This window comes from Crocuta crocuta, unplaced genomic scaffold (genome assembly GCF_008692635.1).
Source record: "Crocuta crocuta isolate KB4526 unplaced genomic scaffold, BGI_CrCroc_1.0 scaffold313, whole genome shotgun sequence".
NCBI classification, from domain to species: Eukaryota; Metazoa; Chordata; class Mammalia; order Carnivora; family Hyaenidae; genus Crocuta; species Crocuta crocuta.
Window position 1 is genome coordinate 337153 of NW_027527814.1, and position 13895 is coordinate 351047.

The 13895-nt window shown below is 47.5% G+C and overlaps 1 protein-coding gene across 1 annotated transcript; it reads left to right on the forward strand.

Moving 5' to 3' along the window:
• Window positions 1-2584: 2584 nt before the first annotated feature.
• LOC144240948 (glutathione S-transferase theta-2B-like) lies at window positions 2585-12496 on the forward strand. Its single transcript, XM_077775371.1, has 5 exons — window positions 2585-2696; window positions 10352-10439; window positions 11550-11700; window positions 11789-11962; window positions 12257-12496. Exons 1-5 carry the CDS (start codon window positions 2585-2587, stop codon window positions 12464-12466), a joined length of 735 nt encoding a protein of 244 aa, XP_077631497.1. The 3' UTR covers window positions 12467-12496.
• The last annotated feature ends 1399 nt before the right edge of the window (window positions 12497-13895 follow it).

Below are 13895 nucleotides of genomic sequence, written 5' to 3' on the forward strand. Positions count from 1 at the left end.
ATGTGCGTGATGGCCTTTGGACACTCCTGGCTGCCCAAGAACAGGGGAAAGGAAAGAAAGCAGATGGTTGACTGACAGAGATCACAGTCATGCAGGCCAGGAGTTTCATTCAGTTTATGGATGGCTTAATAAACTGCAAGGAAAGGCAATCTAATCATAGCCTAACCTCCAGAAACCTATAGATTCCATTTCCTGGAGCCCTAAGATCACCCTCAGCAGATGTAAGGGGGTTTAATTGCTTGCCACGGTGATGTGGGGAACCAAGGCAAATGAAAAATTAAATTCCCTTACTGCCTACAGCCCATTGACAAGTCCTTCAAACAGGCAGAGTGACCACCTTCTAAGAGCTCACAGCTGCCTGAATAATGACACTCTACTAGGGGCAAAAGGGAATCTTGGCTTAACATTACCCCAACTTTGAAGATCCTTTAAGTCTACTTTAACATATAAAAATTCCTTTGGCAATCATATTCCAAATTTATGGTCCCCTGATATACATCTGAAGGGTCTCATGACTGAGGTTTTCCTAAACAGTAATAAATATGTGGTAGGGTCCTCTCCCTAAGGAAAGAAAAAAAAAAAGAACATCTCAAGGCAACCTTGCTATTCGAGTATGTAGAAAAGCAGGAGATATATAGGAAAGATCTAAAAAAAATGGGAATACATTTTTGATGATGGTAAAAGAAAGTAATTTTGTCCTAAATGAGACTGGTTGTTGGTAGAAAAAGGGCTAGATAAAAAATCTGAAGGCAAAAGAAAGTTGTCGGTCAGTATGCTTAGTCTGTGTTTTTCTTTTTGTATGACGATGTTTGGGCCACCTCATGCCTGCCAGCCCCCAGTGGACCCAGACGACCCTTGGGTAGACTCTGACTGCCCTACCCCACACCCGGCCCCTTTCAGCTTGAAGAAGCCAGAACGGGGGTCGTCCCAGTCCCTGATGCCAGTTAGGGACCCTATTCCAGAGGGGTGGGGGAGGAATGAGTAGGGAAAGGGTTCAAGTTTGGCAGGGATGGATAAGGGACGCTGGGAAGGCAGGCTGCAGCTGCAGGTAGGAGGCTGAAGTCAAGGCACTGGGTTTGGGGGGAGAAAAAGGAATAAATGTATTTCAGACCTGCCTGAACTCAGTGCTGTGAGTGGAGTCTCCCAAACTTTCTGATAAGATCCCAATATCTTGATGAGGTCCCAGTAGTTCATTTTTGCTCTTGATTCCCTTGCCTTTGGGAATGTGTCAAGTAAGAAATTGCTGCGGTTGAGGTCAAGGAGGTTGTTTCCTGCTTTCTCCTCTAGGGTTTTGATGGTTTCCTGTCTCACATTCAGGTCCTTTTTCCATTTTGAGTTTATTTTTGAGTATGGTGTGAGAAAGTGATCTAGTTTCATTCTTCTGCATGTTGCTGTCCAGTTCTCCCAGCACCATCTGTCAAAGAGGCTGTCTTTTTTCCACTGGATACTCTTTCCTGCTTTGCTAAAGATTAGTTGGCTATACATTTGTGGGTCCAATTCTGAGTTCTCTATTCTATTCCATTGGTCTGTGTGTNATAAAATAAAATAAAATCTTTCAAAAAAATCCTAATAAGGGGCGCCTAATAAGGGGCTTAGTCGGTTAAGCGTCCGACTTTCGCTTAGGTCATGATCTCGCGGTTCGTGGGTTCGAGCCCCACGTCGGGCTCTGTGCTGACTGCCAGCTCAGAGCCTGGAGCCTGTTTCAGTCTGTGACTCCCTCTCTCTCTGACCCTCCCCTGCTCACGCTGTCTCTCTCTCTCTCCTAGAAATAAATAAATAAATAAATAAATAAAACATTTTTAAAAATCCTAATAAAAAGTCAGGGACAAAAATCCTTGGCGGCAAATCAGTCGGGACCCCTCTCACTCTTGAGAGCTTTGTGCTTTCGCCTGAAAAGCTCTCCGGCTTTGTTCATTCTCCGCTGTCTGCCACTCCACAGAACAAGGACCCGCATCTCTCCCACCCTCCTGTAATGCTTCCTCCCTGATCTTCCTTTCCACCTTGCTCCCCCCTCCCCGAACTGCGTCTCCACATTCTGGACCTCCGTCCTGGCCCTGCGCCCTTTCCCACCCGCGCTCCCTCCCGAAGATGCGCCCTCGCCCTCATGTCTATGGTGCGCCCTCTCCTCTCCGCCCTACCGTGCGCCCTTTCCTTTCCAGGCTCTGTCTCATTACAGTTCGGCCTCCTACCTGATCTGCCGCCTTCCCCACGGTTTGCCCTTTCCTGCCCTGCGCCCCTCTGCGCAATGCAGGAGGAGCTGATGAGAGATGTTGGGGGACAACCAGGCCACCCTGCCCTTCAAAAATCGCAGCTTGATGTACACGGGTCTCCCCTGCATGGCGGCTGGGACCCGGCGCGTGCGGGGCCGGAGGAAGGGTCAAGTTTAGGGCCAGGGCGGGGTTCCAGCGGGGCCAAGTCTGGGGGCGTGAAGAGGGAGCGCGGGACGGGATCGGTAATGCTTCCGATCACGGTTTGGGTAGTGCGTTGACGGAAGCCCCAGAGGGGCGGGGCCCTATGCCCTATATCTCAGGGCGCCGGACTCCTGCCAGGTTGCTGTGTCCCTGCCGTCCCCGCTGTCTCCGAGATGGGCCTAGAGCTCTACCTGGACCTGCTGTCCCAGCCCTGCCGCGGCGTCTACATTTTCGCCAAGAAGAACGGCATCCCCTTCGAGCTGCGCGCAGCGGAGGCGCTCAAAGGTGGGCCCAGTCCGGCTACTCTTGTGTCCACAGGTCCTGAGCATCCACGGGCTCCTCGCCCAGCAGCTCCCTTCTTCCAGACAATTCCCATAGCCCAGGTGGCCCCCTCCGCTCTCCCAGTGCCTGGTATGGGCTCACGCAGCAATTGGTCAAGAAAGAATTTTATTACAGCCCAGAGGACAGGATCCGTGGGCGGCCAGAGCTGCACTATGATTGCGAGGAGTGGCCGGTTCTATACTTAGGAGTTGGGGACGGCTAGAGATGAAGTCTCTAAAGGGATTTCTGTATGTTAAAAAGACTTAAGGATCCTGGAGGTCTGGCGGCATCAAACTAAGGTGTTTTTTGTTTGTTTGTTTGTTTGCTTGCCTCTGCTAAATCATTAACATGAAGGCGGTTATAAATTCCTTGAAGAATGTCATGCCCTACTTGTCTCAGCTACTTATTTATCAGTGAGCTGCAAGCTGTAAAGAAATTTCATTTTCTACATTTTTTAAAATATTATTTATTTATTTATTTATTTCTAGGAGAGAGAGAGACAGCATGAGCAGAGGAGGGTCAGAGAGAGAGGGAGTCACAGACTGAAACAGGCTCCAGGCTCTGAGCTGGCAGTCAGCACAGAGCCCGACGCGGGGCTCGAACCCACGAACCTCGAGATCATGACCTAAGCGAAAGTCGGACACTTAACCGACTAAGCCACCCAGGCGCCCCTCGTTTTCTACATTTTTTTGCCTTTGGGTTCTCCGCATCATTTTCCCCCTTGACCAATTTTGACCCTTAAATCTTTAAGGCTGTTGAGGGTGGGAAGTCTTATCTTCTGTAACTTCTTCCTGCTGAATAGAGGCCTGGAGATGACCCTACCTATGGAGCAACATGGGTCCACTGGGGAATTTATATATAAGAGTTATGAAGGGCAGAAACAGCTGAGTTTAGGGTAGACAACATATATGAATCTCTTTGAGCAGAAAGGACCATCTGTTGTCAGGAAATTATGGTAGTAAAGGAGTCTCAGCATCAGGTGGCAAGATTCCGGAAAGACACAAGAAAATAAGGTTAATATTAATACGGAAAGAGAAGCCTAAGGAAGAGACCTTTGACAGCTGACCCAAGATTTCCTCCAGTCCAATTTGGACTTTAAACAATCGTTAAGGGGGAGGGAGGGATCATGTAAAGCAGCGATTTGTTTATTTATAGGTTTTAGCAATCCTGTTACATTTTTGTGATACTCTGGAATACATACACCATCTTCTGTTTTATTTTTTATTTATTTATTTATTTTTTATTTATTTCTAGGAGAGAGAGAGAGACAGCGTGAGCAGGGGAGGGTCAGAGAGAGAGGGAGTCACAGACTGAAACAGGCTCCAGGCTCTGAGCTGGCAGTCAGCACAGAGCCCGACGCGGGGCTCGAACCCACGAACCGTGAGATCATGACCTAAGTGAAAGTCGGACGCTTAACCGACTAAGCCACCCAGGCGCCCCCATCTTCTGTTTTAATAATGGCATGTGTACTCCCCCGTGCAGCTGTTGAAACATCTGAGTCCATTCAATGTAGTAGAATTGCTTTGTGCATCTGGATAATTTTTCAGCATTAAGTAAGGAAATACTGTTTTGCGAGTCACTTAGTGGTTTCATGGAGTATTTATTAAGGGCTTCCTTATGCCAAATGACATTCTCTAGTCCCATTGGTGGAACAAAGATGGATGTTAAATGATCATGAAAGTGAAATTATTTATCGTGTCCATCATTGTTTTCTAATTTTTCCAACTTTTTAAAAAACTTTAATCATTTTAAAAAATTTATTTTATGCAATCTCTGTGTCCAATGTAGGGCTCAAACTCATGAGACCTGAGATTAATAGTCACATGCTCCACTGACTGAGCGAGCTAGACACCCCTTGACTTCCAACCTTTTATCTTATTTCTTTTCTCAATCTTTTAAATAAACCATGTCTCCAGGGCTTACATGGGGTGGGCTTTCAGTTATACTTAAATCAGGTTTGGGGAGCATGTGATTAGCATATTCATTAAGTAACTTGTGAATTAAACCAGCCTCGAGTGAATAATCTTAAAAAGTATTATATTCTTCATCTAATACAGGTCCGCTGTAGGACATAGCTTGCCGTGTAATAAGTCAAAAGGGCTGAGTCCTATTGGTTGTTTTGGAGTAGCCCTCATTCTGAGAAGTTCTACTGATAGGAGAGTAACCCAATTTTCCTGTGTCTGGAGTAAGTTTAGTAAGGTGTCATTTTATTTTATTTTATTAAAAATTTTTTAATGTTTATTTATTTTTGAGAGAGACAGAGAGAGTGAGCCGGGAATGGGCAGAGAGAGGAGGACACAGAATCTGAAACAGGCTCTGGGCTCTGAACTGTCAGCACAGAGCCTCATGCGGGGCTCAAACTCAGAAGGTGTGAGATCATGACCTGAGCTGAAGTCAGACACTTAACCGACTGAGCCACCCAGGCACCCCAGTAAGGTGTCACTTTAAAGTATGTTAAATGTGGGGCTCCTGGAGGCCCAGTTGGGTGAGCATCCGACTCTTGGTTTCAGCTCAGGTCATGAACCCAGGGTCGCGGGACTGAGCCCTGTGCTAGGCTCTGCACTGAGCATGGAGCCTGCCTAAGATTCTCTTTCTCCCTCTGCCCCTCTCTTCCACTTGCTCTTTCTCTCTTAAAAAAAAAAAAAAAGTATGATCATCTTTCTCTACCTTCCCAGAGGATTGTGTGAATGCCAGGCTGAATGTAGAAAATATTTGAATTTTTTAGTGTTTTTTATTTTGAGAGAGAGAGAGCGAGAGCGCCAGTGTGTGAGCAGAGAGAGAGGGAGAGAGAAAATCCCAAGCAGTCTCTGTTCTGCCAGCACAGAGCCCAAGGCAGCGCCGGGTCTCACTAACCATGAGATCATGACCTGAAGCTGAGATCAAGAGCTGTACTCTTAAACAGCTGAGCCACCTCAGTGCCCCAAGAAGAGGTCTTTTAAATCAAAGAACCGGAAACCAGTTAGCATCTCCAGGGACCTGGGTGAGAACAGTATATAGATTTGATATTATGGAAAGGATAGCTACAACTGCCTCACTTATAAAGGCTCTTAAGTCTTGCATCGTTCGACAGTCCCCATTGGGTTTTTACTGGTAAAATTGGAGTATTATAAGGAGATTGACAAGGCCTTAAAATACCATGTTTGAGAAACTTATCAATAAATGGTTGTAAGCCAGCTTTATTGCACCCAGGCACCCTCTCTCTCTCTCTCTTTTTTTTTTTTAATGTTTTATTTATTTCTAGCAGAGAGAGAGAGAGACAGCGTGAGCAGGGGAAGGTCAGAGAGAGAGGGAGTCACAGACTGAAACAGGCTCCAGGCTCTGAGCTGGCAGTCAGCACAGAGCCTGACGCGGGGCCCGAACCCACGAACCGCGAGATCATGACCTAGGCAAAAGTCGGACGCTTAACCGACTAAGCCACCCAGGTGCCCCCCCAGGCACCCTCTCTTAAGGCCACTTTAACTGGCTGGGTTTTAAGAGCCTGTCCTGGACATTGCAATCCCAGACCTGTGCATTTACTTCCTTCCAAATATTAGAAGGGATATCAGGGTAAGGTTTTAATTCTCCAGGCCATCCTCCTAAGAACAAACCTGCTCCCTAGTGTGTATATTAAGTCTCGTCCAAGTAGTGGAGTGGGGCAAGACAGAAGGAATGGAAAAACATGACTAACAACTGACTTTTGTGTTTTCAGGTTAAAGGCATTGTCTGACTACATGTTTTTGTTTCCCTCTTTATGCCAACAATTTTGTGGTTAGAAATACAAATACGGCCGAGTAAGAACAGAGTAAGTGGCTCCTGTATCAATAAGGAAATTGATAAACTTATCTTCCACACCCTGGGCAGCCGGGGGCTCAGTCACCCTGATGTCAAAGGGAGCCAGGCCACCCTCAGGGCCCGTCATACCAGACCCTCTGGTTCCTGCTCTCCGAGGGGAAGGGAGTCTCTGCTTTTCTCTCTCTGGAGATGAGAACAGTCTCTCTTCCAGTGTCTTTCTTTCCCACAGACAGGACATGGCCGTGGTGGACAATGTTTGCTTGGACATTTTCCAAATGTTTCCTTGCACCAAAGTCTGATCTGGCCACACCTATAGCATGAGGTCCTACCTGGTCCTTTCTCTGATACAAGCTTTTTCTCTGGCCTCTGATTAGTCTGGCATTGGGGGGAATCCACAGTAGTGGTAGCTGATACTAGACTTGTATTTTACCCTGCAGTTTAGCTTTCTGGTCCTTTTCCTGTCTTAAAACCCTGTCTCTAAGGGGTGCCTGAGGGGCTCAGTTGGCTAGGTGTCTGACTCTTGATTTCAACTCAGGTTGTGATCTCACAGTTATGAGATCAAGCCCCGTGTCGGGTTCGTGCTGAGAGTGTTGCCTACTTTGGATTCTCTATCTCCCTCTCTCTCTCTCTCTAAATAAATAAACATTAACAAAAATCACCTCATCTCTATTATGAAGAACTCCAGGGGGTGACATGGTGCCTGGGTGGCTCAGTCAGTTAAGCGTTGGACTTAGGCTCAGGTCATGGTCTTGTGGTTTGTGAGTTCAAGCCCTCACAGGCTCAAATAAGCTTAAAAAAAAAATTCCAGGGGGTGCGTGTCTTGCTCAGTTGGTGACTCTTAATCTTAGGGTCATGAGTTCAAAGTCCCACACAGGGAATGGAGCCTGGTTAAAAAAAAAAAAGTAAAAATAAGTGAATAGAAACTCCAGTAGCCACCTCTGGTAGGTGCTGGGTGGGGGTTTGCGGGCCCAAACCATTTTAGTCTACTTTCAGTGCAGGTTGCTGATGATTGATATATAAAATACATGTTTAATATAGTTTTTCCCTCAGGCGATGTTGGGTCTAGATTTGTATATTTTACTGATGGCTGCTACCAAACCGCCCTGGAATAGAGCTGGATTTTCATCAGCAACTTGAGGAACTTCCTGAATTTTAACAAAGCTTCCAGGTCTAGAATCTTTTTTCATTCCTTCATTTAAACAAGTGATCTTACTGTTTCCTCTTTCCCTTTCCCTGGCTGCATCATTCCAATGTGGTCCGGTATTTGGGACAGCAGCGCCCCCTACTGCATAACGATCTCTATCTCTGGCTGCTAGTTCATCAGCAAATTCTTGAGCCCCTGACCTGATAGGGTTCTTTTCCTCATGGGTACAAGAATGAGTTAATATGACATAAATATCTTGCCAGGTCAAACCAAACATAATAGATAATTGTTGAAAATCCTCAATAAATTGAAAAGGATTTTCAGAATATCATCCTAATTATTTCATCTGAGCTAGGTCTGCCATGGAGAATGGGACAAGGACTCTAATTGTGCCCACTTCTCCATTACCAGCCTCTGTATAGTGATATAGTCCAGATTTAGGAGGAGCTCCTGGAAGATGGGGGTTCCGCTCCTGGTATGTCGAGCCAGGCTGGGCGCAAAAAGGTCTTGGGGCTTGTAAGGAGGGATAGTAACAGAGCCAATGACCCCTTTGTTTGAACTAGATGATGATTCCTCTAGTAGCCCATGTTTGTTAGAAGGAGGGAACCTATCCAGACACTCATCATCCAATATGTCCGGGGTGGGGGGTGGTGGTGGTGGTTATTAACCTGCTCGGTGGCGAAACACATTCTGTAAGAAGCCTTTACGTTACGATCTTGATTTATGGCCATGAAGGCCTGGACATAGGGCACTTTGGTCCATTTGCCTTGTTTCCTGCTGAAGATATCTAGTTGGTGTATAGTATTGAAGTTTATTGCTGCATTTATGGACCATTTTTCCTCATCTCCTAGGGAGTACTGAGCCCATGCATTATTACAGAAGAAGTGGAGTCTTTTCTTCTTTAAATCTTGCAATCCAAATTGGTTCCAATGGGTTAAGAGATACCCCAAAGGGGAGTCCTTAGGGACTGAAGGGAAGATCCCATGGTCCTATAAAAGTGGAAAAGTCCATTACTATATCGCCCTCCCCACCGACTCCTAGGTGGCGCCCCACTCAGGATCATATCAAGGGTTCCTAGTGTTCAAAGCAACCAGAGGCATCCCTCAAAAAGCCATGTTGAGTACTGACTTTTTTACTGAAGGGATGTCAACCTCCGTTCACTTCCATATTGTTTTTCTGGACACAATATGAACGCAATAGGTGCAAGTAGATGGATGAAGAGACCCTGCTGTTTTAACCCATGAAATGCTAAGAATTTGCAGGAAGGGAATTACCTAATGTTACAATTTAAGTAGTTAGTAGGGGACATTGATGAACAACAGTAAAGACAGAAATCCATCATCATCTAAGCGACATCCCAACACATGTAGTCTTTATTGCCAACTTCCCCGGGAAACAGTCCTTGTTGGGTTTTAATTCAACCTGGTTCTGGTTTTGGCTGGCTCTGAGCGGAGGTCTCTTGGCTAGAAGTGACTAGACCAGAGATGTGGAGAGGGTCACACTGGACCAGTGAGGAGGAAACCTCACATGGGAGTCTTATGATTGACAGCTGTCCCATTGACTTAAGTGGCTATCCTGTGCCCAAGAAAGGCAGCTTTGTATAAGAATAAGAATACAGGGGCGCCTGGGTGGCCTAGTCGGTTAAGCGTCCGACTTTCACTTAGGTCATGATCTCGCGGTTCGTGNGTCTTATTACCCTTCCGGTCAAGGTACTAACTTCCAGCCAAAAGGCAAGCCTTTGTTGGGGCCAGTGAGGCAAGTCAAGAAAGAATTCTTGAGATGTTTTTGGTGCAAAAAGGTGCTTTTATTATGGCACAGAGACAGGAGACAAGACGGTAGGGAGAAAGAGCTGCACTGGGACCATGAGGTGCAACTGATTATATATTTTGGAATTGGGTGGGAGAGAGGCAGGTAGAGACAAAGGAAGTCTCTGAAGGGATTTCTGTATGTTACAGAAGACTTACAGGATCCTGGAGGTCTGGCTATCGTCGAGCTAAGGTTGCTTTTTGCCTCTAGAAAGCACTAACATTAATTAAGGCAGTTGTGAATTCTTTGAGGAAAGTCACACCCAGCCTGTCTGGTATTTATCAAAAGGCTGAAAGTTGTAAGGAAATTTCATTTTATCCACATTTCTTTTGCCTCTGTTCTCCTCATCAGTGTCTCCCACCAGAGACTGCCCTCTGCTGTGTGGCCTTGGACAGGCCACAGTCCCTCTCTGAACCTTAGCTTCCCCCTTCGAGAAGGAGGATAGTGTTATTTCTATATCGTGTGCAGGGGAGAAAGTACTGAACTGCATTTTCAGAGTTCCGTTTTGAAAGCCTATATTTAAAGTCAAAAAGCCCTACAGACCCTGGGGGCATGGCCCCAGTGTGAGAATTTTGAGGTGGGAATTGCTGAGCCTCCCCTCTGCCTCCCTTCCCCCTGCCCACCCCAGTCCTGGCCAAATAACTCCTCTTCATCTATCTGTTGCACTGGGCTGCATCCACTGAAACCCCTCAGCCGCTCTGGGAGGTGGCAGGGCAGGGAGGCCATCCCTATTCCTGGTCCCAAGGCCCAGCCATGGCTTAACACAGCCCTCTCCACAGACACACCTGTTTCTCAGCCCAGCCTGGCCCCCAGGGTTCTGGCTGGGGAAGGGAAAGACAGGGCACAGTGGGTGTGGTTCTTGCTCTGAAGGGCTTTTTTTAAACTTCTTCCTCTGCAGGGTACCTCGTGAGCAAGGAGTTCACCCAGCTTAACATCCTGCAGAAGATACGCATCCTCAAGGATGGTGACTTCGTCTTGAGTGAAAGGTGCTCTCCTTCCGTCCCTCCTAAGCCCCCAGCCCACCTAGCCTCAGGCTCTCCCACTGTGTGCCCTCTCAGACCTCAGGGCAGGTGAGGGTGAAAGCGAGGGGTGTGGTGAGAGCTGACAGCCGGGGAGGAGGTGGTGGGGGGGGGGGCTGATGCAGCATACCTCTGTACCTCTTTTGCCTTCGTCCTCCCTTCTGGACCCAGAGCCTCTCCTTCCCCAGACTGAGGGTTACTAGAAGAGAACGTGGGGGCACCTGGGTGGCTCAGTCGGTTAAGCATCCGGCTTTGGCTCAGGTCATGATCTCATGGTTCGCAGGTTCAAGTGCTGCATCAGGCTCCGGTGCTGTCAGTGCAAAGCCTGCTTCAGATCCTCTGTCTGCCTCTCATTCTGCCCCTCCCCTGCCCGTGCTCACTTGCTCTCTCTCCCTTTCTCAAAAATAAATAAATATTTAAAAAATTTGAAAGGGAATATGGGAACATGTATCCAGTGTTGCACGGAGAGCAGGTTCAACAAATGGAGGCAGAAAGGGCCTCTCCTGACTCCCCAGGCTACTCTCCAGAGTCACAACCCATGGTGAGGACCAGCCACCAGGCAGATAGAGGACAAGAAGTCAGGTGGCTGCAGGAGGGATGGCCAGAGGACCTGCCAGAATGGACCCACGGCATATTTGAGGACATGTTTCCCCTCCTGGTCCCCAACCCATGCACTTAGACTTGATGCAAGATTTCAGAGGCCCAGAGAGCGTTTTCTGAGCTGTGCAACCTTGGTCAAGGCACTCACTTATTCTGAACCTTCGTTTTCTCACGTGCAAATGGGATGACAAGTCTCCAGCTCATAGGGAAGCTGCTGTGATATCACAGAGATGAGGCTTTCAAAGCACAAAGCAGAGGGCCTAGCCCAGATTCTGTGCTTGAGATAGCAAAGGAAGGAGGGAACTCTGGAGGGGACAGTCAGGGGAGACGGACGAGGTAGTGCCCGGGGAGCTGCAGATGGGAGTGGAGGCCAGCAAGTACAGAGAAGCCCCAGAACTCCACTGAGGGATGGGAGCAGCTGGAGCAGAGGCCATGAACCAAGATCCTCACAGCCACTGCTCTTGCCCTTAACTCCAGCACCGCCATCTTGATTTACTTGAGCTCTCGGTACCAGACGGCAGACCACTGGTACCCATCTGAACTCCGGGCCCGTGCTCGCGTCCACGAGTACCTGGGCTGGCATGCTGACTGCATCTGTGGCACCTTTGGCGTGCCCTTGTGGACTCAGGTGAGGAGAGCGAGCGGGGACTGTTGACTATCAGGGACCTGGGAGCAGGCAGGGACTACAGCCTGAGCCCACCCTTTGCCTCCATCAGGTGTTGGCACCACTCATTGGAGTCTGTGTGACTGAGGAGAAGGTGGAACGCAACAAGGCCGCCATGGCCCAGGCACTGCAGCAGCTGGAGGACAAGTTCCTGGGGGACTGGGCCTTCCTCAACAGCCAGCAGGTGACGCTGGCCGACCTCATGGCACTGAAGGAGCTGATGCAGGTACCAGCTGGGCCAGTGAAGGAGCATCTATAGGCAGCATTCTTCCTATCACCGTGCCCATTAGACAGACAGAAATACTGAAGCCTATAGAAAGCTAGGAATTTGCCCAGAAATACAGAGCAAGTTTCTCTTTGAACTGGTGCTGGAGCCCTGACCTCCTGCTTCCCTCCTGTATGTGCTATTTTGGGCTGGTGCTCTTGGGGGTACTGCCCTGGGCCTCATGTGGGAGTTGGGGAAGGGGCCTGACATTGGGGTCTCAGTATCACTTTAACTTTCCCATCATTGTCCCCACAGCCTATAGCTCTTGGGTGTGACCTGTTTGAGGGACGGCCAAAACTGGCAGCATGGCGTGAACAAGTGGAGGCTTTCTTGGGTACTGATCTGTGCCAGGAGACCCATGGCCCCATCTTGAACATCCTGAAGCAGGTGGCCAACAAAACAGTCCCGCCACCCCCACCAGAAATCTACCCATATATGCTATTTCGTATTTCCAGGATCCCCTGAGGAGTCTGGAATAGGGACTGATGGCTGGAGTCCAGGAGATTAGCAATAAAGATTCATCCTTAGTTTCTTACTTGTCCTTTTTCATCTTTTCCATCTTGCCTCAGCCTCCTGTTTCTGACTCCAGGAGGAGCTCTGCACAGGCAGGATACCTTATGTCCTTGGTAGTGCTTCTTCTCAGGTGCAGAAGATATAATAGTCAATAGAAGATTATTACATATATAAAAAGCTCTGAACATTCACTAATGTGAAGAGAAACAAATCAACTAAAAATCAGCAAATGTCATTGGTCTTTTAAAAATAGTAAAGACTCCAACACTTGAATAAGGACACAAAAATTATTGTTTTTTTTCTGTTTATTTATTATTTATTTATTTTTTTAAGTAGGCTCTATGCTCAGTGTGGAGCCCAACATGGGACTTGAACTCATGACCTTGAGATCAAGATCTGAGCTGAGACCAAGAGTTGGATGCTTAACCAACTGAGCCACCCAAGCTCCAGATTTATTGGTTTTATTACACTGTCGTATTGTATGTATGGAATAAAAGTATGTTCCAGTAACCCCCATCACAGTTAACCAAAGGAACCTTGCAGATAACAAGTCAATATAACATTGTTACCAGGGCAACAAAATATTAAGAAATCAATGAGAATTGCAAACTACTAAAGGATACGATGGTGTTTCATGGGATATGGTAATGTTTTTGAAGTCTGGGAAACTTAAAAGACTTAACAAGCACTCCTGTCTTCCAGCAGTTTCAGTGTAATAGCAAACAGTGGGGTTATAGACTGTCACACAAGCTACCATGTATATCAGCTGGGTGTATTTGTATGACTGAGCCCATGCCAGTTACTTTAACAGAGAGAACGTAATATAAAGAATTGGTCACCAGGCATGATAGAACTCTACTGGCAAAGAAAACCCACATTATCGCAGACTAACCCTAGGGCTGGGGGACCAAGGGAGGAAATTGGAATTATTAAAATCCAGATGCTGAACGAAGGGTGGAACTCAGGTCTCTGAGGAGGGTGCTGCTGCCTCCAGAACCCCAAAGGGGGCCGCATGGGGCTGAGATCAGACCTTGGAGAAGGGACACCAGATGGAGGGTTCTGGTATCTCTCAGGGTGAATGGAAACACTGGTCCTAAGAGTACTGTGTTGGAAGACTGCAAGCTGAGTTCAACCGCAGTTATGGGAGAATCACTGCTACCAGGGCAAAGACCTGTTGGTGTGGGGATGTTGACAGTGTCCATAACCTTTGACCTCCTACTCAGTTCATGGTATCAGTATTTTCAGGGCAGGGCATAATCCCGTGTCTAATACCCCATGGTGTAGGGCATGATCTAAAAAAACCTCTGTTGGAGAAGCTGGTGGTCAACTGCATCCCTGTGGCCATTTCTGCCTGGGAATCAAGATGTCTTCACTATTTGAA

Bases quoted from the DNA above. Each gene is read 5' to 3' on its own strand.
- LOC144240948 (XM_077775371.1), top strand. From the start codon at position 2,585: ATGGGCCTAGAGCTCTACCTGGACCTGCTGTCCCAGCCCTGCCGCGGC. The intron at 2,697-10,351 runs GTGGGCCCAGTC...CTTCCTCTGCAG, and splicing joins CGCAGCGGAGGCGCTCAAAG to GGTACCTCGTGAGCAAGGAG. The intron at 10,440-11,549 runs GTGCTCTCCTTC...CCTTAACTCCAG, and splicing joins GACTTCGTCTTGAGTGAAAG to CACCGCCATCTTGATTTACT.